General features: G+C 36.2%; 1 protein-coding gene across 2 annotated transcripts in view; it reads left to right on the top strand.

Moving 5' to 3' along the window:
• The window catches only part of ZC2HC1A (zinc finger C2HC-type containing 1A), a 58785-nt gene extending 33552 nt beyond the window's left edge, over nt 1-25233 (top strand). For both annotated transcript variants that reach the window (XM_072411019.1, XM_072411018.1), the window contains 2 exons: nt 6572-6673; nt 18059-25233. In XM_072411019.1, the coding sequence (XP_072267120.1) occupies nt 6572-6673; nt 18059-18245 (289 nt within the window). In that variant the 3' untranslated portion in view covers nt 18246-25233. The remainder of the gene's footprint in view (nt 1-6571; nt 6674-18058) is intronic.
• The last annotated feature ends 235 nt before the right edge of the window (nt 25234-25468 follow it).

Genomic DNA, 25468 nt, shown 5'->3' with positions numbered 1-25468 from the left:
GCTTATACCGTCCTTGTTTGCCAAATCATTTTGTTTTTCAGTACTAGTACAACAATCCAATGTTTGTTTGTAAAATGGGAAGCTCCTTACAACCATAATCCTCCCCCCAACTATCCCCAATCCACCCTCCACTAGTGTCTGACTCCTGACTAACCTTTCTGCCACCTTATTTAACTGTCCCACCCCCCTCTGTCCTAGTTTAAATATCCCTCCACCATTCCCCTAAATCTTTCCTCTAGTACAGCAGACCCCCTTTCATTTAGGTGCAAACCATCTCTGGCATACAGGTTGTACCCCAATGAAATGTCAGCACCCAGTGCTCTATGAACCTAAACCCTTCCCTTCGACACCAGAATTTAAGCCATGCGTTTAGCTGCCTAAGCTCTTTCTGCCTTTCCTGTGTTGCGCATGGCACAGGCAATATTCCAGAGAATATAGCCTTGGAGGTCCTTTTCTTCAACTTGAAACCTAGTTCCCTAAACTGATTTTTAAGGATCCTCCATCTTCCATTTATATTGTCATTGTTTCCAACATGGACCAGGACAGCTGTGTCCTGTCCAGCCCCTCCCAGTAGTTTGTCTACTCAGTCCACCACATGCCGAACCCTGGCACCAGGGAGACAGGAAAGCAATCGGTTGAAGGGATCCGGGCGACAAACCATTCTATCAGTCCTCCTGATGATGATAGAATCCCCTATGACAACCAGTTGTCTTTTCCTTCCTGCGTTTCCCTCCCCACCAATACTAGATGTGCTGCTCACACGACTGTTAGGGGTAGCAATAACATCTAGAGTTGCCACCACTGGGTCTGCCACCTGCACATCTTCACATAACTTGGCAAACATGTTGGGGTGCTCAACCCCAGGGCTGGCCTTCCTTTTCTGGGTGCCCCTACCACTCCCTGTAGTTACATTAACCCAACTCCCTACATGCTCATCCTGACTAACCTCTCCAGCCTCCACATCTAAGCCAATAACTGCCTGCTCAGTGAGAAGGAGACCCCTCAAGGTGATCTAGTGATTTCAGTGTTGCAATGCGCTTCTCCAGCTCTCTAATGCGAGATACCAGAAAGGCGACTTGCACACATCTGTCACAGAGGTATTCACCTAGGAGCTGTTGCTCCATTTCTGCATACATATGGCATACTGTGCACTGAACCAAACCTTCAACCTTGCTACCACTCATCTTCCCAGTAAAAATGTTTGTTTACAAGGAGTTATAAACGTTTACTTAAAGTTTGTGTTTACTGTAAGGATTTAAAAAAGGAAAAATAAGCTGTTAAAACAAAACTGACAGTCAAGCAAAAAAAAAAAAACTGTTTAAAACAAAACTGAGTCAAGCAAACACCACTCCCAAATGCACAATATCAGCCTCCTGTTTTTTTAACTCCACTTGATTAAAAGTCCACTTGTTTCACAAGCCAAAAAGTGAGTAACACTTCCATATGCATTGAATACGTGCTCCCCTGCCACATGCTTTAGGTCCTCTTATGGGTTGGCTGCAGGTGCCCTGGAATATTGGTGCCAAAGCATGTATTTAACATATAAAAGTATTACATATCTGAAAAGCCAGAGGGTTGCAGCACAACATTGTTTTACGACATGACATTCTGTAAAAGCAAGTACGGTATTCAACGCCTTCTTACAAACTGGCTTTACATTATGTTCATTACTTTGTTGCTTTAAAGTAACCTCTGCTTGTTGTGTTAATTGGGAAACTCTTTATTTTGTATTTAAATAGGAATGGGTCATTAAAAAAATAGCATAAAAGCTTATTTATAAGCTACATCTTGTTATTGTAAATGTAATATATATATATATATATATATATATATATATATATATATATATATATATATATATATATATATATATTATATATAACAGCGAGGGAAGGAAGTACTTGATCCCCTCTGACAAAGAACTGACCAGTCTATAATTGTAATGGTAGGTTTATTGTAGCTGTGAGAGACAGAATAACAACAAAGGAACCCTCAAAAACCCAGTGCTTGATGTGCATTGTAATGAGTGAAATAAGTATTTGATCCCCTATCAACCAGCAAGATTTCAGGCTCCCAGGTGTCTTTACTGTATGCAGGTAATGAGCTGAGATTGGGAGCTCTGTAAGAGAGTGCTCCTAATCCAACCTTGTTACAGTACCTGTTTAAAAGACACAGTTTAAAAGACACTGTCCAGAGAAGCAATGAATCAGATTCCAAACTAGCCACCATGGCCAAGACCAAAGAGCTGTCAGGGACCAAAGGATGTCAGGGACAACATTGTAGACCTACACAAGGCTGGACTGGGCTACAAGACTTTTGCCAAGCAGCTTGGTGAGAAGGTGACAACAGTTGGCGCGATAATTCGCAAATGGAAAAAACACAAAATAACTGTCAATCTCCCTTGGTTTGGGGCTTCATGCAAGATATCTGGTCGTGGAGTGGCAATGATCATGTGAACGGTGACAAAGCAGCCCAGAACCACACGGGGGTAACTTGTCAATGATCTCAGAGCAGCTGGGACCATAGTCACCAAGAAAACAATTGGTAACACACTGCGCCGTGAAGGCCTGAAATATTGCAGAGCCTGCAAGGTCCCCCTGCTCAAGATAGAACATGTACAGGCCCGTCTGCAGTTTGCCAGTGAACATCTGAATGATCCAGAGGAGTACTGGGTGAAAGTGTTGTGGTCAGATGAGACCAAAATTAAGCTCAACTCAACTCGCTGTGTTTGGGGTAGGAGGAATGCTGCCTTTGACCCCAAGAACACCATCCCCACCGTCAAACATGGAGGTGGACATATTATGCAGGGGATCAAATACTTCCTTCCCCCACTGTATGTGTGTGTGTGTGTGTGTGTGTGTGTATATATATATATATATTATACTCCTCTCCAAATATGCTGATGATGGGATGAGGTTAATAAGAAGGACAGGGTACAAGGGTGGAAGATTCTATTATTTTATTTCCCAGAGTGTTTAGATGTTGTGGCCAAATATTTACTAAGCTTAGAAACATTAACAATGTTAAGTATTTTCCATGATACTTTTTTGGTTTCAATCTGTTTATTATAGCATTTCAACGGAATTTACCAGTGAGATTTTTTTTTCTTTTACTGAAAATATATTTTAAAATGTAGTTGTGCAGCAATAACATGAGATTTGCAGATGCAATTTTTATATTCTACTGGTTCCCTTTCTTCAGAAAATATATGCAGTGGCCAAATTTTAAGTGGGCAGTTTTTGGCCTATAATGCATGTTTTAGTATGTGTGCAAAAATGTTTTGGTAGTGAAGCAGTTAAACAGAGGTACTTTTAAAATTAAACTCAAGGCAAAAATATTTGTAGTGGGTCCCACTCCCAAGTACAAGGATTAATTTAAATAAATAACTTTCACAGCAGCCAGTGAGGTTTTCCTCAGCACAGGTTTCTGGCAGCCTTTTCATAAGTCTTTGTGCCCAGCTGATATGATCATCAGCGTCATACATTCTATCAGCTTTGCACTTTACAGAATGACACAGGCCCTGCCCACAACCAAACATAGGAGGACACCACTTGCAGTAGGAGTAAGAAGTTAGTACGTCTACAGTATTATTAATAGAAAATGACCAATACTTTCTCGTAGTCCAGAGGGGAAGAGGGGAATCCACTGCAAGTGTACAAAATACTTTTATTCAGAGTTCAGCGTTTAACTTCAGACAGACAGCTAAACATACTGTTGAAATGTATTTGTAAGCTGTTTGAATACAGATTCTGTTCAGTTCCACTTCAAGCAGAACAAATTCAATATGCATCTTAAATCCTTTGAAGACCACAGGTTATTTTCGTTTCATTATTCTGGGCTATATTGTTGAAGTAATATGGAAACCCTTTTGAAGCTAAGGATCATTATTAGAACATCGTACGAAGTGGAACATTTTTAGGACAATATCTTGCTTTCTCAGTGCAGAGTTGCCATTCAATTTTTTTTATATTGAAGAATAGAAATCATTCCGAATGAGTTGGCAGTGACTTTATTAAATGCGATTTCTGGCTTATTTCCTTGCAGGCACATTAATAAAGAATAAAAACATCTATCCTATGTTTGACGTATTCAGTACAGTCTGTGTTATGGGTCAGCGGTCCACAGATATTTATAGCATTTACAGACCCAAAAACAACATCAACAGCATATCTGCAGGCCACAGGCAGAAGGATTTGTGTTGGCCACACACACCGATATGATTAGCGTGGGAGGGTAACTCTTCCTGAATGATCAAATCTACATGTGGTACTTATTATATACAGCGGTAGAATTTTTTGATCTGGAACAAGATTCTTGAAGTTGGGCTTTAACAGTTAAGACTACTGGCTGATTATGAATTGAGCACACAAAATCTATTCTACTGTGTACACAGGATGGACCTTATCATGTAATGACTCAAGGTGGCAAGGGAAGGTTAGTTATCAGTACTGACAGCTCACTGCTGTTAGATTTCTTTGCTGAACTTGTCACCAATCGTTGCCCATCAGAACAGCCTGATATTCACATGTAATGTTACATTACGCAGTTTTCTTTCAATGTTACTTTTAATTAATTTAAATGAATCCTTGTGATTCAATTCAATTTATCATTTATTTATATGGAAATTGATTTAAATTTGATTAACTTTATCATATCTAATTGAAATATGGATAATAACACAAAAAGCAGTTTTGGTTTTAGAATGATAGTTAACCAGTTAACATTTCTCCAAATCAATCCTTGATCCTCATTCTGTCCACATTTAATTCCCAACTGACATTATGCCCAAATATCCCTTGATGAAGAAGATGATCATGAATGAAATAGTTGTTTTTATTTTACTTTGATGTTTTTGTCTAATCCATCAAATATATGTTCCCTATTTTATCCAGATTGTTAAATCCAGATTGGTTCAGGTATGTACCTGCAGTCTAAACTTAACTGACAGCATGATATTTTTCATGGTCCTGCTGGTAGATACAGCATGGGCCTGATTTAATAAAGCTCTCCAAGACTGTAGAGGATACACTTTTTTCAGTAAACCTGGATGATAAAAAAAAACGTGAAATAGATCTTGTTCAGGTAGATAGCAATTGATGTGCCAATGATATTTAAACACCCAATCCATCCATTTTTTTTATGGGCCTTCAGACCAACTAAAAGGAATCAGTAGACTTAAAATAGTTACCTTGCTAAAATGGTTAGGGCAGTCAATGGTTGTGACTGTGCATTCAGGTGTCCTCTGCTAGATGATAGCATCCAGATGCAGTCCTCGAACTTTTGGATTCCTACACATGGGGGCTTTTACAGGCAGAAAACATTGAAAATATGTTTGTTGCACTTATAAACTATGGGAAGTTTGTTCTCTGACTGGTTCTCTTGAAATAGAATTTGTCAAAGGACAAAGACCACTACCCACTAATATTCTACTCCATAGGACATCGGTGGTGCCAACTAGCTCTTCCAGAAACCCTGGTATATATCTGGTACTTCCATGCATGGAAAAATGTTTCCCCTCCTCCTATGGTGCAGGGCAGGTCAGTGGCCAGTTGCCAGACTTTAGGTTTGCTTGGATGGACAAGGTGACGGAACCTTTTTAAAACATAAAGACATAACATGTAGCAAGTCAAATGTCAGGTGACCATGATTTCACAAATTTGCAGATCCCAACACCTAGGAGCATTTATGTGTCCATGGATCTGTTAATGCAAATGTGTCCTCATGTCTGGAAACATGATTGACACCCTGACAATTTTCCTGGAATGCCTCAGTTCTGAGTAATTGGAACTGAAAAACCATATCAGTTTGCTTGGATATAATTACATATCTATGACTTCATCACTAAGAGATGAGAGAGAAAATTTACAGTTGATCTGCTTCATTGGAATTCAGTTCTACATAGCTTGTACTTTAGTGAGAAACTGCTTCCTTTTTATGATAACGTCATCAGATTTGCTTTCAGATAATAATGGTTGTATGCTGAGCTCCATTGTTCGCCTTATTTCGTATTCACTCTTTGGAAATCAGCCCTGATCAGCGTTCCCAAGCCAAACATTTGTAATAGCTTCTTACAATAAAATTTTATTTCAGAATTCCGATTATGGGACATGCAAGGCCAAAAAGAGATACCTGGACAAGTCATAGTAAAGTAGAAATCCTCGAGTAGAAACATCCTCGAGTTTATTTTGCCATTATTCTAAGCATTTGGGAAAATTTTTCAAAAGGGATTATGAAAATTTCTTATTTGTTTCCATTGCCATTTTATTCTATTTTTGGGGAAAATCCTTATACTTTACTATATCAACAATGATTTTGTTGAAGTTACATTTTATTATGAATCACCTAGGTTAATACCAGGTGTAACACAGTATTTGCTTTTTTTTTTTGCCCTCGCTCCAAAAAATAAAAACAACTTCATAACTGTGTACCCCTGGTACATGAACTGTTTAGCTCTAATTAAGAAATTTACATAGCAAAAAAGGGGCTGCTCCATAAAAGTATTTTTGTGTTTTCCTATTTTAGACCATATTACCTTTGTAAGCTTATTTAACCAATTAATGTGTCATTTCAGAGGTTCCATAAAGACTAGGACACCACCAAGCTTGGCCAGAAATCCACCACCAGCTGCATCTGCTAACAAAAGGAAGACTTACAATGCTGACAACTACTCCAGGTACTGCGTACCATTCTAAACTTTTGTGTGCACCAGATTGTGTTTTAAAAATGCGTAAAAGTTGTGTGGTTATAAATGTTTCAAGAAGTTTGGTCACAGGGACTTTATCGGTATTCAATCTTTGTAAAATCATTTTATATTTATATACAATAAGTAAGATATTACATATTAAAACACGTGATCAGGTATCTTAAGGAGATAAGGCTTCCTTAAGAGATGGAAAGATATATTGGATAATAGAAACTAAAAAGTAACAGTGACTTTCAGAGCCAAAAACAAGATTCACCCACAAGCCTTGTTAATCCAAAAAAGTCCAAAGAAAATTCTGGGTACTCAGAAACAGGTAGTAGAGATCCACCCAAAATTATCCAACACACAAGCCTAAAATGGTGCAGTGGGATATTACTACTAACCCCCAGCAAGGAACAACGCCAATCTGTTAAAGGGTGATATCAAACTTGCCTAATCCGGTATATAAAGGATGGACACACAACTCTTCACGGCCTCTAATGAATGCCAAAGGAGCCAACTACAAGCCCTCAGGATGGCATTTGGTTACTGTAAAGCTTAATTTAGCTCATTGTTGGTGCACTGGAAACTTTTCTAGGCTCTTGATAACATGTATCTAAATCCAGGGCTGTGGAGTCGGAGTCGAGGAGTTGGGGACAATTTTGGGTACCTGGAGTTGAAGTCGATAAAAATGTTCCGACTCCTGATAAATTTAAATTATATTAAAAAAAATACAGCAAGTTCAAATGTCCTATTTCACAAACAATAGTCATATTTAAGTACTTCTCTGATGTAAGAATAAAGCACAGTGCATAGGTTTATTTCTTTTGTGTGAAGTTCAACTGAGCTAATATACAACCTGACATTCACATTATTGTAATCTGGATTATGTACATTACAAAAAGTGTTTTCATTTTATTTCAGATATAATGTGTTTACCAGTTTATTTGAGTGTGAACAAGTGTAATGTGTGTTCAGGTGTCCTGTCTGCACTCTCCATATATGCTCCCATCCAGGGCTGAACAGTAACATCATTTTGCACACCACCTAATACTAGGAAGTTAGTTAAGTTGCCCCCCTGGCCCTGGAGCCTCCCATTGCCCTGTCTTCAGCAGAAGATAAGCAAGCAAAGATAAAGGCAGCAATGTCTGCTCAACTTCCTCTGTCTGCTAAAAGAGCTTGGAAGAAGGTGGAGGAACAGGTTTTTGGATTCAACTGTAAGTATTCATGTTTATTTTAAAATTACATGGCTGCTTGTGTGTACTATGATGAAAGACTGTGTGCATGTTTCTGGATAAAACTGCATGGCTATATGTTTGTGTGTATGGTGCAGCAATGTATGAGTGTTTGGGTATAGTGCATATTGTTTGTATGTTTCTGAGTAAAATGTAGGGCTCTGTGTTGTGTGTATAGTATATATGTTTGTGCATGTTTTTCTGTATAGGACAAATTATGTCTAAGTTTAGTGCGGGGCCATAGCTTATATGTGTGTATAGTGCCGTGTTGTATGTATGTTTGCAATAGTGCAGGACTATGTGTATGTTTGTATTTAAATCAAAGAATATGCTAGTTAGTATAACATATTTTATATTTATATTTTAGTGAAAGTGGCACCCGATTCACAATGGTAAAAAGCTTGTCAACAAACACAATAAAGTCTGCTGTTTATAAGAACTTTACATTATCAAGTGATGGGAAACATTACGTGTGCTAATATATTCTTGAAGATGATGGTGAAAAACAATGTATTGCAAAAATTAGCAGTTTTAGTGGGTCTAACAAAAATGCACCTACAAGAGCATCAAATTTGAAAAGACACTTGCAGCGTTTTCATTCTTAAGTGTTAGAAGTTGTGAAAGAGAAAGATATCAATGAAAATATTCCATCTACTTCAGGGATAAAAAATGTTCAGAAATCTACTGGAGACAAAACACAACTAAGAAGATTCCTAAATTCTGACAAAATTACCAGAAAAATCACACTAGAGAAATTCAAAAACCACATTATTGAAATGGTAGTAAAGAATAGTGTACCCACTATCCTTCTTTTCACAGCCAGCTTTTTTAGGCCTAAATGGAGAAATGATTAAAAAACTTGGTGTTTCTCTGGAAAGAGAAAGTATAAGGAAACCTATAATTGAAGAGGCCAAAATGTAAAAAAGAACTACGAAAAAGTGACACACGTCACAGAGTCAGTTATCTTGCTAATAATGTTAGATTTGTTGATGAAAATATTAAAACAATAATGGGAACCTTGGGAGTAAAGGACACCCAGGCACATCACACCAGTGACTATCTTCTGAAGTTAGTGGAGGATGCTCTAGAAGATTTTGAAATTAGGATGGAACAGATTCTATGTATTGTGACAGATAATGCTTCTAATATGTTGAGCACAACTGAGAAAATGAAGAAAGTTGATGAAGAAAGAGACAGACATATATTAAATTAGGACAGTCCTGCAAGTATTGGAGAAAGTGAAAGCGAAGAGAAAAGTGACATTTTGGATAACATTGTTGAAGAAGCATTTAAGCGTACTTCTATTCAACATGTTCTAAGAGATGGATTGAAAGATCGTCATGCAGCTACTCTAATTGGCAAATTGAGGCAAGTAACTGTTGCAGCCAGGGCCCCTAAAACAGATGGTATTTTTAAAAGACGTGCAGGAAAAGAAGCCATTTTGGATCAAACAACACGCTGGGGAAGCACTTATTTGATGGTAAAGTGTTTGCTTGAAGTAAAAGACTTTCTTGAAAAACTGGCCAATGAAAATGTTTTATTAACTGAAAGCCAGTGGACACAAGTAAAAGCACTGGAAAATCTACTTTCTAATCCATTTACTGTCACCAAAAGTTAGCAATCTGAAGATTTAACACCTCGTAAATTCTTCTTAAAATGGAAGAGCTTTATATATTGCCTGAACAAAAGTGGAGGGTTAATAGTTGATGGTATTGTATCTTCAATGAAGAAAAGGAAGACTCTCTTACTGGATATTCAAATGTTGTTAGCTGCTATTTATGTTGATCCAATGAGACAAATTTTGTTGAGCGATGACCAGACTGATACTGCAAAAAAGACATGAAGGGATTACTACCTGAAACACCATCACTGCTTGAATTTATGATCACTGGTAACTCGGGATCATCCTCTTCAAATGAAGAATTAGACTTTGATTCCTACTTGCAAAAAAATGGAACTTTCAACAGTAAAGCGACGTCACATATGCGTAAAAGATAAACAACCATAAAATGTCCAAATTAAGAGATTCCAGCAGGAGTTTTTTTAAAGAAGTAGAAAAGTATGATCGCTCATCGAAACTGACTGTAGAAGAAGCCATCCTTGTTTATCCAGAGATTATTAGTGATGTGGCTAGAACCGTAATAGCAATGCCACCAACCCAAGTCAGTGTTGAAAGAGTTTTTCCAGCTCTAAAAATAAGTCAGATTTAAGAGCTTCTATGAAAGAGAATCTGGCAGAAATAATTCTGTTTCTCAGAACAACACTACATTGAGTTAGTTTTGGATTGCATTTAACAGCTATTCTACTCTACAACTATATTCCATGTATATATTATTATTATTATTATTATTATTAATATAAAAAAATATTAATTAATAATATATGAACTGTTTTAGGTTTTGAAGTATTTTGTTCATGTAGTTAAGCTTTGTTTTTGTTTTAAAACTACCAAATGTGGTTCATTAAGTTCCTGTTCCTGATTTTTATGCATTGCTATGCTACCACTTTATAGCCACTTGATTAAAACAATAAAATAAAAAAAAATTGTTTTTCATTTTTTTGTCCTTTGTTTAAACTGGCCAATACAGTAGAGCGTCCGCTTCCTAGCCAGTAGTTCTGTGGTTAAATGGCTTGTATGTTGCCTTCCTTCAACGTGGAAAATACATTAGCATATTACAGGGTTTCTTATTTTATCTTCACACTTTTGCATTTAAACTTCACACTTTTGCAACCATACTTCGCAAAAAATGTAGACCCCCTAATTAATAATAAATCAATACATTTATTATAAAATTAAATATAACACAATATTTTTACATAATTTTTCTCTAGAAACAATAAATAAAAATGTGTAATAATTAAATTATTTATTAATCATTAATGCTTTCTCCTCTTAGGTATTTAGGCAAAAGCTAAACCTTTTTGTATAATAATTTGAGCAATCCTGCTTGCTTATTGTTAAAACTACACTATTGATGCTTTCTAATAAAGCACCCAAATTATTTAGCCTATTTCTTGCTACTTCTTTCTATTTAGAGAACATGTTCTCAACAGGATTAAGAAATTGAGAGTATGGTGGTGAAAATAGGAGTTGGTGTCCCTTACTTTGAATCAAGCTCATTACCTGGCTAGTTTTAAGAAGGGGGACATTATCCATAATTTGGATCGCATGCTGGACACTCTTTTTACTTAAAACATCAACAATAAAATTGTGGAATACTTCTTGAATAAATGCTCGTGCTTGTAACTTAAAGTGGAGGATCCCATTTTTATTCCTCACACAACAAATTGAATAATTTCTGGAACGCACTCCAGCCACAACATGCACCACCCTTTGCCCAATAGGAGATCTTCCCCTTTTGGTTCTCATTGAGGTGGTAAAACCTACTTCATCAAAAAAGTAGATGTTTTTTCCCCATCTTCCTTAGGAATGAGGTCAAGGATTTTGTTAGCATAGCTAAGCCTTTCTTGAAGAGAGTGGGAATCATTGCGCCTGCAGGAATTAAAGAAGTTTTTTTTAATAACCATTGGAATTTATCAATGCATCTATCTATTGTTGAAATAGACACATTAATTCCAAATTTGGCAAATAATTGACCTTTCATTTCCCCGAGGCTTATACTGCAATCTTCGGACCCCTCTTTATTGGCTTCATTCAACTTTGAATTTCTCAGACCTCCTCTTGGTAATTTTTCCACTCTACTGAAAGATTCCTAGGTCTTAATAATTTTAGTTATGGTTGTACGATTACAACCCAAAACCACTGCTATCTGGGAGGCATCAGTTTCACTCAGATAACTCTTTGACGTCTGCCACTCTTTGACGTTCTGCATTACTTAATTCTGTGGCCATAAGGGTAAGTGCAATACTAATAACTAATAAAGTAAAGTAAAAAAAATAGTAATTAACAAATCATCAATTTATTATCATATATTTTTATTAATGTTTTTTGAGAAAAACGTTTATGGTAAAAATATTTTGTTATATTTTATTTTATAATATATTTATTGTTTTATGAAAAATTAGGGAAGTTTGGTTGCAAAAGTGTCAAGATAAAATGAGAGTCCCTGTAAATACAGAAGTGTCGGAGAGTCGGGGGTACCAGAAACTGAGGAGTCGCAGTCAAAAGATTTATCCACCGACTCCACAGCCCTGTCTAAATCCCCCAAAAAACTAAAATACATTTAAATGTAGTGGCTTCATTAGTTTCTTTTTAAGCATTTTGATCCTGCATTCTATTTGTAATTCTACAAATAACATACGTGTATTCCTTGTACCTGGGTGGCAGTGAATGTGCTGTACTTATCGAGTAAGTCTACTTTAGAACAATCTAATGGGGGGGATGGGGAGGTTAGTAGTTAACCAAAGATAAAAGTTTATGCTTTTAGTTCAGCCTACTAGAAGTGACAAGGATGTTCCATTTCTGTCATAACCAGCGGGAATAAATGTTTTACCAGATGCAACACAGTTTTAGTACTGTTTAGTACTCTTGTGTTTTTTTTACTAGCTCTTTTCCTCACATCTAAAAATACTAATTACTTCTACAATCATGTAATCATACAACATCACGGCAGTATGGAGTATGTAACTGAATCCTTGTCCCCTGCCTCCATCTTTTGCTCCCAAAAGTCTGCACAAAGAGGATACTTTTTAAAAAGTTTTAATGCAAAATGCACTGATGTACTCTTTACTCCAGCACTACTTTTAGGAGCTAGGAAGGGTTACAAACCATATACAGCGCTGTGTAATATGTTGGTGCTATATAAATACAGTTTTTTATTATTAGACTCACAGTTGACGACAGCAATATACTGCAGACTCAACTGTGCTCCCAACTAATTTCAACCAAATGGGAGCATTTGGGGACCACTTTGTGCACCTGTTTGCACATGCATACGTTGTGGGGTTGCAGCACAGTTCTTAGAAGTGACATGTTATTTCTGCTTGCACTGTTACTTTTTCATCCACTGAAGGAAGAGTCGCAGAGCAATTAGAAGGGTAGTCCATGCAAATGGATTAACTTTTAGTGCAGTTTGCCATTTCTGGGTGAATAGCAGCAGTTTGCTACGCACCTGGAAGTAACTTTCCATGCAGTTTGCAACCGCAAGTGAGACATGGGCCTTATTTTCACTTACTGTCCTCTTAACTATGTTTTCCCACATAGGAAACAACCACACAGGCAGAATTTTGTTTCTGCCCATTTCCATGTAGCAGATTTTCCTTTCCTGTATGACAAAGGTAAATCTCTAGAACAAAGCTTCAGGTAACGATAAGAACCCACTTTAGCTAAAATGTACTTAAAATCTAGAATTCTGTATTCCCACTGAAAAGCAGTGCACATCACAGACAATGACAAATCTTCCCACCCAGATGGAAACATCTGCTTTTACTTATTAAAGAAACACGTGAAACCAGTATTTATAATTCTGTATAATTTTAGGTTTAAAATGATCTCACTTGATGTTGTCTTTTATGTCCATAAATAGCAATACTTTCAGGAAGTCCCCTCTTTCACCTTTTGGGAAAATTCTCTGGCCTTGAAATAATCTCAGATATTTATTTTTCATACTTCCTACACATTTACTCACTTTATGTTTGCCGATTTGTACTGTTGTGTTTATTTGGCACATTTACAAGTTCTTTTCCTGTTGATAAAACTGAACAGGATGGACACTTATTTTGATTAGTTTTGCTATGTCTGGATTCAGATGCAGCAATTTAATTACATTAATGAATTTCTGCTCTCTCTTCCAGTTTATGAATAGGCACATACTTTGATTTCCAGTTAGGGCTATTCTCAGATTTCAGTTATGCAAAACCAGACATTCTTGTAACTGATCTTTCACCCAACAATTATTTAGCATTTTTAACAAATAAAGATTGATTCTAGACATTTTATTTGGTTTAGGATTACATGGGGAGCAGTTAGATCTTTTGGCATGCTATAAGGTTGTCTGTGATTCCATTTAGGAGAGTTCCTATTACTTCCTGTCCTTGTCCCCTTGAACCAAAAAAGGTACTGGGGGTCATTGTGCTAGGATCGTGTGAACAGCACAGGACATAGATCCCCCACCCGTCCTTGCTAATGCCAATATGAGAATATGTCTTTTACCGATGAAATATTTCCTTTTCTTTTTTAGTGTTCCAAAGTCATTAAAATTATGTTGTGTCTCGGATACCAAATTCAACATCAGTTTGAGATTTTCTTTTTAGATCAATCGGAATTCATTGAGAGGTTGACAGCTTTCTAAGTTCTATCAACCTGCTTTAGGCTGCTTTTGAATTCTCTTTGACCTGTATGGACACACTTGTTCTAACACCATCAAAAGCCCCTAGACAAAGGCTTAATATTTACTGACATGTGCAAAATATCCATGTCCAAAACAAAAATACTCAGTTGCTGAATTTCTTTTAGATTCATTTCAGACCATATTGTTTATCAGATTGCAAAATTGAATTGGAAGTGAAAATCATTCTGTGTGTCTTAGGCATAACAACAAGGTTACTTTATTCCCACTCCCAAGCAGCACATACTCATCTCCATCTTTTTGTAACCCTATGCTTTGCTAGCAGAAGCCATCCTAAGTTCCTTTGTTTCCCTTAGTATGGAGTATATTCTTTGCTCATGTGAATAGAGTGGTGGAGGAGGAATTTAATACAAACTTCCTGTGTGTGCAGGTTGGCTATAATAAAATATTTTGGGCAAGGTGATATTAACAATTTTAAGCAGGTGACTATCACATAACTCTCCATTAGAGTTGCTGAAACTTGTTTGGTCGAACATGCCTCAATATTTGGGTTTAGGCCAATCCTAAATCCAAACAGCATTTCAGGTAATAGTAAAAAAAAGTTAGTAGTATGTTTTGGTTTTTCCAACAGCCAGATGACTTCAGAAGACCATCAAATGTATTTGGAACATTTGATATTTAAATTATAAAGGATAGAACTGTACATATTATTCAGGTTTGGCACAACATGAGAAAGGTCCAAATTATTCTATTTATCACTGTTTTGCAGTCCCTAAATTCATGCTTATGGAGATACAAAATCATTAAGAATCATTTATAGGTTAGTAGTTGTATGAATTATATCAAACTAAAAACAAAAGGTTTCACTGTTTCCATAAATAGAACTTGCACCCTGGATTTGCGAGTTAAAGGGTAGCTTGTGGCACCCTATTTGCATGGAATGACATTGCAAATCACAAATTTGCTTTCTTGGTAACCAACAACTAGAGTTTCAACCATTCTGTGTACAGTAAATGGGTAAACCTTTCAAACTAACCCATGGTATCACAATCGGTATGGGTACCAAGTCTGAAAGGTCAGTTGAAACTCCCCTGGAGGGGCATTGTAAAAAGACACAGAACTTGGTGACGCCATTGTAAACTAGTGTTATGCTAGTCCCAAAATAGGTTACCACTCTACAGAGCAGTGCAAAAAACATGTATTGTCTTTCCTAGTATCTTATTCAGCACTGTAAAATGTGTGGTAAATGTAGTGATCAGTTGAGAAATAATAGTGCTTTTACTTTCTTACAGTAAAATACAGATCCCCCTTTTATCTACTCAGTCCCAACACACCTTCCCAGAGCAGTAAAGTAACACTGTAGTATTATTGCCCAGTGTTATTCTGCCTAAAAGCAGCAAAAACAAAGCTCTGACTAACATAAGGAAAGTTCACAGACAAACTGGCAGCTGAAGCAGAGTCTAATGAGCAATGTTCAGATTTCATAAAGCAACACTAGTCTCCATAATCCTTCAAAAATAGAAAGTTCACTTAAAATGGACCTATGCAAGCTGGGCCTCTATTGAAGAAATGTCCCCAAAACTTTCTCACCCTCATTATCTACACAAGAAGTAGGAGAAAACATCCCAATGGAAATGCAGTCATCACTTTGTCATTACAGGTTACTCAGTGTAGAATAAAAAAAAGTATTAAAAGAGAAAACAAAAGTATTTAAACATTTGTAGCATCGGGCTACAACATAACAAAACTCAAAAAAGTGAAGGGGTCTGAATACTTTCTGAAGCCCCTGTAGTTCTAGTTCTTCCCATGTGTTGTTTTCTTGTTTTCTGCATTCCCATTGGGGAGATTTCCTGCGCAGCCTGAAATCTATCAGATAGAAAGTTTTTAAGGTAAACACAGACCGAATTTAGAAGTGACTGAGTTTTTTTTTTGGTTTTTTTTTTATGTTTTTGTACAGTATAGTTGAATTACTTCTGATGGCACAACTCTACCAATGTGTTATTTTAGTGTATAGCCAATATTATTCTTTTCATGTGTTTTTCTTCTATTCGTACAAAAGTCTGTGAACTGGACGCCGTTCAAGGCCTATTGTGAAACAGAAATTTTGAAGGCTTTTTGTGTTTACAGATGAGGCACAACGGATGGAGTGGACTGCAGTACTTCACCTTGATTACAATGTGGGATTTTAAGTAGCAGTTCATTAGGGGGAAAAAATCATCAGCTTTCAAAGCTTTCTAAAGGAAGCATCTAATGTAAACTGAACAATACTGGTCTCTACTTTGATACAATTTGTAATTAAGGGCTGGTTTACCCAGAATGAAGATAAAGTATTATTCAAGGTTTTGATTAATACCAGACCACTAAACCAATTAAAGTTTCTGTGTCATATTCATGATATTAACCCGCTTATATGTTTACTAGCTGTTTAAAAAAAACTTTACTGTTCAAAATAAAATTTCAAAACTAAGCCTCTGTAAGGGAAGTATTAGCAGGAAAATTCAGCAGGCTGTGGTTTGTAGAGGGGATTTGTTGGCTACAGTCAGGGACAGCCGATTTAATAGTTGCACCTTTGTATTACTTTATTGTATGTCTTATGTTAGGATGCAAGTACAAAATTGGAAGCTGATTGTTGTGCATACTTTGACTCAAATTTTGGGAATAAATATGCCGGCTTTGACTCCGGCTCTGGTCTGACCTAGCCTAATAGATTTATTAAGGCACATCTAACCTCAACAGTCATTAAAGTGAAAATAAAAAATGACACCTTCTCTTGCGCAAATCCGTCAAATTCCCCTGGAGCTGTGTTCCATATTGTCTCGCATCATCCGGGTTTCTTGCTTCGTCCCGATGTGGAGGAAGCATCCGGCACCACCATCTTCTTTGCTCTTTTTCCTTCTTCTGCGTACGTCACCCAATCTCGCACTGCACAGATGCAAGATTGGATATTTGTAAAAAAAAAGAAAGTGACGATCTTATTGCACATGTGTGCAATCTGCATCTTTCTTTTTTTAATGACAGAAAAGTATTTTCATCTCGGGCTTGAGCAGAAGGAGCATCCGAAGCCTCCTGGAATTCGTGGGGTACGTATCCCAGGAGGATTTTTTTTTTTTTTTTTAAAGCATTTAATAAAAAAAACAAAACACATTTTTACTTTATATAGAACGGTTTTCTACCCTTTTATTTTAAAGGACCAATTGTGGGCTATATAGGGAAGTCTTTACTGAGATGCATAAGAGGCCACCATATTGAAAATACTAATAAAATAGCTCCAGTATTGCTTGGTCACTAACTTGGTGTAAGTATTCAGAACAGACTGCTGAATGAGATGTCCAAGGAGAGGCATATCCCTCTCTGGGCTATATGGCCCTGGATGGGGTAGGAAGAAATACTTGACTGAATAAAAACTGTTTGGAATCGCCTTGTCTCTTTTTGCTTTATTATAAGAGCAAGGTTCAGTTACCCAACTGATAAACATTTTCCTCTTAAAGGTAAAGTCCAATTGGCTGCTTTGTATTACAGTACATAGGAGGTTGTCCGTGTTTCTGAACTGCTTTTTGAATGAGCTCATTTGGGTGCATAGTGGGGTAAAGGGAAATCAGATGCATTCTAAAAGTTTCATAAAATGACTAAGTTTTTAGAAAAGAACAATTTGTGTGCTGGTATTTTTGGAATTTTTCTTTTGTTTTGTAATCGAAATGGGATTTTTTGTTTAAAAATTGTTGTAGTTTTTGTATTATAATAATGATAGGATGCAGGCTTATCTCTTTATTGTTTACAAGTGGCATGTGTGTATGTAGGGGAATTTTAAAAAATGTCCCCAATTACTTTTTCATTTGAATCTTTAAAAATAAATACAATTATTAGAATAATATTTTTTATTATTATACTTTCAGGCCTGATGGGAAGATGGGATACGGTTATGTGGACCACTCAGAGACTGTGAATGGGGGATACATGAAAGCTGAAGACAATAATGCATCAGGACAGCTTACCAAGTTTTGCCATGAATGTGGTACAAAGTATCCTGTCCAGTGGGCAAAGTTCTGCTGTGAATGTGGAGTTAGGAGGATGGTTCTCTGAGCTAATAAATACCTTGAATATTTCAATGCGCCAAATACTAAACTGCACATATGTACTTATATAATCCCGGACTTGCTGTTGCTGGTTTTATTATAAATCCCTAACTGGGGCATTGCTGTGGCCATGGGCACACTGTTAGTTGTCATTGTTAATTGTTTTTATAATAGAAATTGAAGTAAAACTCCAGCTAACAAATAAGCATAGTTTTAGAATAAAGAATTACTTCCACCAGTGTGCTCATTGCTGTGCATTATGGGAAACATCCACAGTTTAGCGCTTTCCTGCAGTACAGCTCCACTTGCACTCCTGCAAGGAGAACCAGCAGCTTTAATTCAGTGATACACCACTGTCTTGATGTTTGAATGCTTCCCCTTCTCCTTTGCCAATAACTGGCTTTTCACCGCCATTGCTGTCATTGTTGGAGCGCAAGTACAGTGGACCTGTAAAGTTCTGAGGAACTAAGCTTTGAATGCTTTTAATAATGCTCAGGGACATTGGAGGAAGCAACTCTTTTTGATCATTTTGAGCTGGAGTTATACTTTAAAACAAGAATAATTATATTACATTATCAATATTTTATCTGATCTTTATACCAGTTACCTAATCAATAAACCTAAAGCACAGGTTACCTTATATAAAATATTAAAAAAGATGCACTAAATATGTATGGTGGTTACTAAAAAGTAAATAAGGCTTTTGATTTTGGAACAGTATTTTCCTGCATAAAACAAACTAATTGTGGAGTAATATTATTCAAGGTCACATGTTACCGTTGTGCAGTTTCTTCTCAGTTTTTATCTTTTTGTGTTGAAATTGGAATGAAACTTACCTGTATCCCATACCAAGTGTAGCCCTCCAGTATTGGTCATGTCATCTAATGCTGGGGTCTTTCGCCAACATAGGTGAATTGTCTGTTAGTCTTCTTGTCCCTACTCCAGGGAGGTGCAAAATCACGATTTCATTCTAGGTATCATGTGACCCGGAACCTGAAAAGCAAACGATAAGGTATATTATATAAGGATATTCTTATACCCTTACAATGTCTCCCTTAATACTTAAAGCCATCCTAAACTATGAATTGAGCTGTTTTCATAGTGTACATATTCTGGAAACCTTCAGTTTAATTTTAATAACTTATTTGTACATCATTATTGCAACTAGTTTGTATATTAGTACCTGTGTTTTAGGTTTAGAGACCCTGCTAAAAAGGCCATTAAATTTATTGATGTCATCTTTGAATATCTGTAACCATTTTACAACCCATCCGAAACTTTTTTTATGTAGTAACTGATACAGCATGAGTGATATACACTGTACAACATTCTAAATAGGAAATACAAACGCATGTTCGCTGGCACTTGAAATGCACTGAAATATATGGACTTGTAATATTACTGGACAAATATAACAATATTTATAATGATCTATTCACTTCATGTGTATTTAATAAATCTGCACTAAAATCTAATAACTAATCAGTTATAAAAAGTTAATAGTTTTATGAACTTGGTTGCTCTAGGTACCTGCACACTATTGCTCTTCACACCATGTATTAAATACAGACTGTTGTCAAGTAATAACTGTATTCACCTCATATTGAAAAAATATGCACAGAAAGAGCTTCATTGGTCTGGACTGTCCAGTTTAAAACCTGTACTTTGGCATATCCAATAATATAGTCGTATTGGGCTCTCTTATTGAAAATTATATTTGGTTGAAAAAAATCTATTTTTGATCAAAACTACGTTGTTACTAAATAGACTAAACAGCAGTGTGCAGAGAAATGGGTCATCCAAGCAAATAGGAGTTTGTTTGTTTTTTTTTTGCCATATTCGTTAAATATTGGCCCATATATGTACATAAATGAAGTGCAATGCCTATTTTTATATACCAGGGTTTATTTGGGAAAGGTGTATTTTGATCAGCTTTTAGGCAGTTACATGAACTATTTATACTGTTAAAGAACTGAAACAATGAAGTAGTTATGCCTTTTAGGAATACTCCATTCAAAGGTTGGAAATGCACTGTATGACCTATTACATTACAGCAACTACAGGTTAATGAACTCAGAAGGTTTTCAATACATGTGTAACCCTGGGATTGTTTGCTAAGGGAGCCCTGTAAATTAAAACTTTGTAGTCTTTTCTTCAGTTTTTCTTGTACTAAATCCAGTTAAAGGAATGCTGCATATGCATTTCTGTATCTCATATTGTGTGCATATTTCAAAACCAAGCTCCTAATTAATTTTAGTTTGTACACTGGTACCTGGGGGTAGTCTATATAGCAGTAGGTGTACACATCCTTTGTGTGTCCATAGAGCCCCGGGAGCCCCTATTTGCTTTACATCACCCCAGATACTGGGATCTTTGGAGTATTTTGGAAATATAAAATATAGTACTTTTTGAGGTGCCTCTACATACCTTGGGCAAGTTTACAATCTCCAAGAACAAGGAATGGTTTAAAATGTCAAATTTATTTTATTATAAGTTATTATGTACATTTTGGGTGCCAGAGCCAGAAAACATATGTATTAAAATGTTACATTTATGTTTACAGTTACATTTTCTACAAGAACACAAATACTGGTAAGCTTTCACAAATGTCATTTCCATATGTTTACAAATTCTCCATAAATGACGTATAAAGCACAGGAAATATGAGGGTCACTCGAAGATGGACTGCTCATACAAGTCACAGCTTAAAGATGGTAGAGTATCCTGGACCGAATACATGCATAGTGGTGCTTTGTACAAAGAAGCATGCTACACATGGTACGGTACAGCCACGCACGGTGTTGGGATTATAAAGAAAAGTGTTATGTCTCCATTTAAAGACTTTAGCACTTGAAGTTCCTATTTCAAGAGGAACTAAACCCTTTTTATACTTACTTGTCCTCATTCTGTTGCATATACCACCATCTTCTTTTTTCTTTCCAGTTTCGGCCATCTGGATTGGCCAAGTCAGGGTGACATAACACCTGTGCAGGCGCATGGGAGTTGATTTAGTCCTGGCAGGCAAAGGGGATGCCAGGATGTTCTGGGTATCAGACAGGTGAGTATATTTTATTGCAGAAAGGTCATTGCCTTTCCCTTTCTGCAATAAAGCCCTGTCTGATTACATTTTTTGAAAGTGGAACTTTAGTTTCACAGTCACAAAGCATATACATGGCTTGGAAGGCTCATATGGAAGCTACCATTCTCTGGCTTTTGGACCTCATACTAGTGACATCTTCAAGAAGCTGAACTATGCTAGAAATTTAAGATAGATAGATAAATGGATTCTAGAGAATAGCGGCTTCAACTAGAAATTTTTGAGGCAGGAATTTTCTCTATATAAATATTCTCTTTAATAAGTGTGTCTTGTATTTGAAACTTGTCAGCTGTTCTTTTTTCCCTTCAGACATGATGAGGGTTTTGCAAACCAGATATTGAATGTACATGATGTTTCCTGGTTAGCGTTAATATACTTTTTAACAAAAACAAGTATTTTGTTTTATCCCACATATGTTGCTATAATTATATTACTTTGTGGGCTAATAAGTACTTTTCATGAAGCAAAACGTTAAATTAAAGATCGATGGAACACATTTTCTGTATTGTGATGGTACACATAGCAAATCTAAACACTTAATGCATTTTTCTTTCCACTCAATACAAGTCCCAGTGTTAAATTACTTTATTTTTACACTTTTTATTTTTAGCTAATAAAATTTGTGGGTGGTTTTTAGCCCCCAAAATTGTGCTTTCTTGGCCTCCTGTTACAGTAAAGATGATGGTGGGAGAGTGTACCAAGCCACATGGCAGAGACCAGTGCATTCATACTGTAAATATGTAAACTATTTTGCCTTTTTCGAAGATCCAGATCATCGGTCAACAGTAAAATCTGACCGATAATCTGGATCAACTGGGCACGTGTGCATTTTAGCAGGGTGAGTAAACGTGCACACAGGCATGTCTGACCTGGATGTAACGAATAGAGAAGGTAGCTGGAATAGTTATATAATACATTATGCAATTACCTTTCCCATATGTGGACTGGTACTTCTGGGAGGTTATGTGGGTCTACATACTTTTTGCACCACAGCTCTTAATCTGATACAGAGTTTTTGGAGGGACTTTATTGGTAAATGAGATAACATACTAGCTATAAACAGAAAATAAATTACAGAGGATTGTTTATAGACTTCTTATGTGGGTTAAAGTTCCCTAACATGATTTCCGATGCTGAGATAGTTTTTATCTTCATACACCTTCCCAGTACCAGTAGAATTAAATACATGATGCAAAGGAGGATTCAGGGGATATTTGTCATCATCCATCACAACTTTGGATAGGGTGATGTAAAATTATGCAGCATTTTATTTGGGATCCAGGCAGTGTCCTGGAAGGAATGGGTGGGTCAGACACTCCATCCCATTTTCAAGCTATAAATTAGCAAGTAGAATTTTGCCCTTGATAATTAAAAAGGCACGTGCCTTTGAGGTTGTGGGGAGTTAAAACCCGAGGCCATGTTTGGCAAATAAAAGTGAGCAGAGCTGAAATTGAAAACTGAAATACCTCTCTGTATTAAGTGCATTTGAAGCTAATTTCCCATGTGTATATATATATAAATTCTAAAAGATATATATATATATATTCTTTTAGAATTTCCTTACTCTATTCCAGCTGTGTAAACTCCATGCACACTTTTATTACATGCTGGTTGGTGTTTATTATATTTCCCTAATTAATTTTTTTTAAAAAGCAATAAATCGGACAACTACCAAATATTCCATGGTAAAGAAGTTCCCAGGTCGATACATTTTGTAATGGCAGTATTATTTGGTGAATTTCAGATTCTCTGCTTTAGAAAAAAAAAACATATGCATGGAGGTTTCTTTTAATCAAGTTGTGTACCTCAGTTACTTCCAGTGCCATCTCTTAGATCATCGGCAGAGTAAAATTCCCTGTATTCTACACATTTAGGCTGTCCTTGCCATCTGCATTTGGGAATAAAATGTGCTTTGCTGTTCCTAAAACACACAAGCATATTCTATTTTTGCCATGAAAGCATTATGTGGAAACGTCTTACTTTCCCACCTCAGCACCTTTTTTCTACTTGCTTTTTTCAAGTTATGATTGTTAAATTTGCAATGTCCACAATAAAATATATTTGCATGCACATTATTTTTTTATCACCTTTGTATTAAACAGATTCATTTTTATAGAGGTTTATTAACCCAGTCTTTGCAGGCAACATGTATTTACATGTGCTATAGATAGCTAGTATGCTTTAAAAGCCTTAAAATGTATGTAAGCCTATTTTCAATAGAATGTGAACGGGTTAAAATGGATGTTAGGTTTTTATTTTGGTCTGTGTCCACATTGGGGATTTATACTCCAACAATTGTTCCTGTTGTCCTTTGTCTACTGTAATGAAAATAAAGGGACATTTAGAATTGTTTCTTATCACAGGCACAGGAGGTAAGGGGAAAACTTTCATTAAGTAAGCTTTTGGTAGTGCTGTTGAGTCTCTAGAGAGGAATTGAAGGAAATGCCAAAACAGACATAATGTATACACATAGCCAATGTTTTTACTATTCCTACTATATACTAAACTAAAAATTTTTTTATAGCTTTATGTATACTTTAAATAAACTTTTATAATTATCCATAACAAGCAACAATACAAGTTTGTTTCCACAAATAGATACCTACACATATCACTAGCATGCTGTAACATTGACCTTTCCAGTGCAGGGACTGCACAAAGCATTTTATGCAAGTTCAGCACCCAACATCAAGATGTGTGGTCTTTGTAGTTCCTTTTTTATTAGGGATGATCAAGGGATTAACAATGATCAAGGGATAAAAGCTTCTTTGAACGAATACGTGGTCCGCATTATGGCAAGTCCAAATTGGGACCCATACAGTACAGTTTTTTTTATTCTGCTAATTTTTATTGTGCATTTTAAATGTGCATAGTTTGTTAATTTAACCCTTGTCCCGGTAAGCCTATTATATCAAGCTTTTTCTCCCATTGAGAAAACATTTGGTTTTCCAAGTTGGTGTTTTTGAACTATGGGTCAAAATGGGATCTTTCTTTTAAAAGTACAATTTTTGAGTTCTTAGTATATCTCTTTTGCAATGTCAACTGCTGTCCATTTACTAAACGGTGCATACAGCTTACTGCACATGTTCTGTAGACTTGTGTAAAATCACAGTGTGTAGAACCATCAGCCTGGTTGTCCATGGGCGGAACCAACCCTTGGATGTTTAAGAAAGCCAACCTATTTAAAAAGTATTTTTTTCTGGTTCGTGTTTTCTTTTTCAATTATAGTTGTGTCTGTAATTCCAAAGGATTTCAACTCACATTGCTAATGTAACTTGTAAATGACCATCTACTGCAAATGATTTAGAATGTTCCATTACCTTGGAAAAGCAATTTGGTATCCTTCAGTGTGTCTGTTGTCCATGAACTTTCTGTCTGTATCCAACGTAAAGTTTTGCATCCTCAGATCCCTACTGATTGTCTCTTTTGTAAACTGCTTTTTATTTTGATTGATTGACAGTTTCCTGGTAATGGTGTGCAGAAGGAAGTGGAGATTTCTGATGCAAGCACTACTCAAAACACTTTGAACAAGCCATTTGATAACGGATACCTTTTTTAATTCAAATACTAAATGTCAGTACTCTACTTCCACCAACCTTTCTGCGTTTGATTTTTAGATAATGTGTTCTTTATTTATTTAGTGTGTTTATGCTGTGATTTGTTATTTTAACCTTTGACATATTTCTTCGCCAGAACATCAACTTGTATTGTCATTGAAGTCACTGATATCATTATTTATTATTGTTAATGTTCTTTGAAGCACTGCACTTTGGGTCAGTTCTAGTAGATGGGTCTGTTGTCTTCTGTGTAAAAGTAATTCTTCATTCAGATTCCTATCTTAGGATGGATTTGTAAGCAACACGTGCTGTTTTTCCTGATAATAAAATATTACTCAGTATATGTGAAGTGCGCAATAATATATTTTTATGTATTACTAGATAAGTGCTTTGAAGTTCTCCCAGAACTATCATTGTCTTTGTGAAGACATTACTTTGTCTTTTCTCACCCCGCGTTCTCTTTAGGGTTATCAACAAATTTCACTTAAGATGAAAAATGGAAATCCCTCTGGACACTCATAAATGAGGTTGTAGCACAAGCAGACCATTCCATGCAACAAATTTATTATCAATACA

Source organism: Pyxicephalus adspersus, chromosome 5 (assembly GCF_032062135.1).
Source record: "Pyxicephalus adspersus chromosome 5, UCB_Pads_2.0, whole genome shotgun sequence".
Taxonomy (NCBI): Eukaryota; Metazoa; Chordata; class Amphibia; order Anura; family Pyxicephalidae; genus Pyxicephalus; species Pyxicephalus adspersus.
Note: the sequence above shows the minus strand (reverse complement) of the source record. Positions and strands in the feature narration are given on the sequence as shown.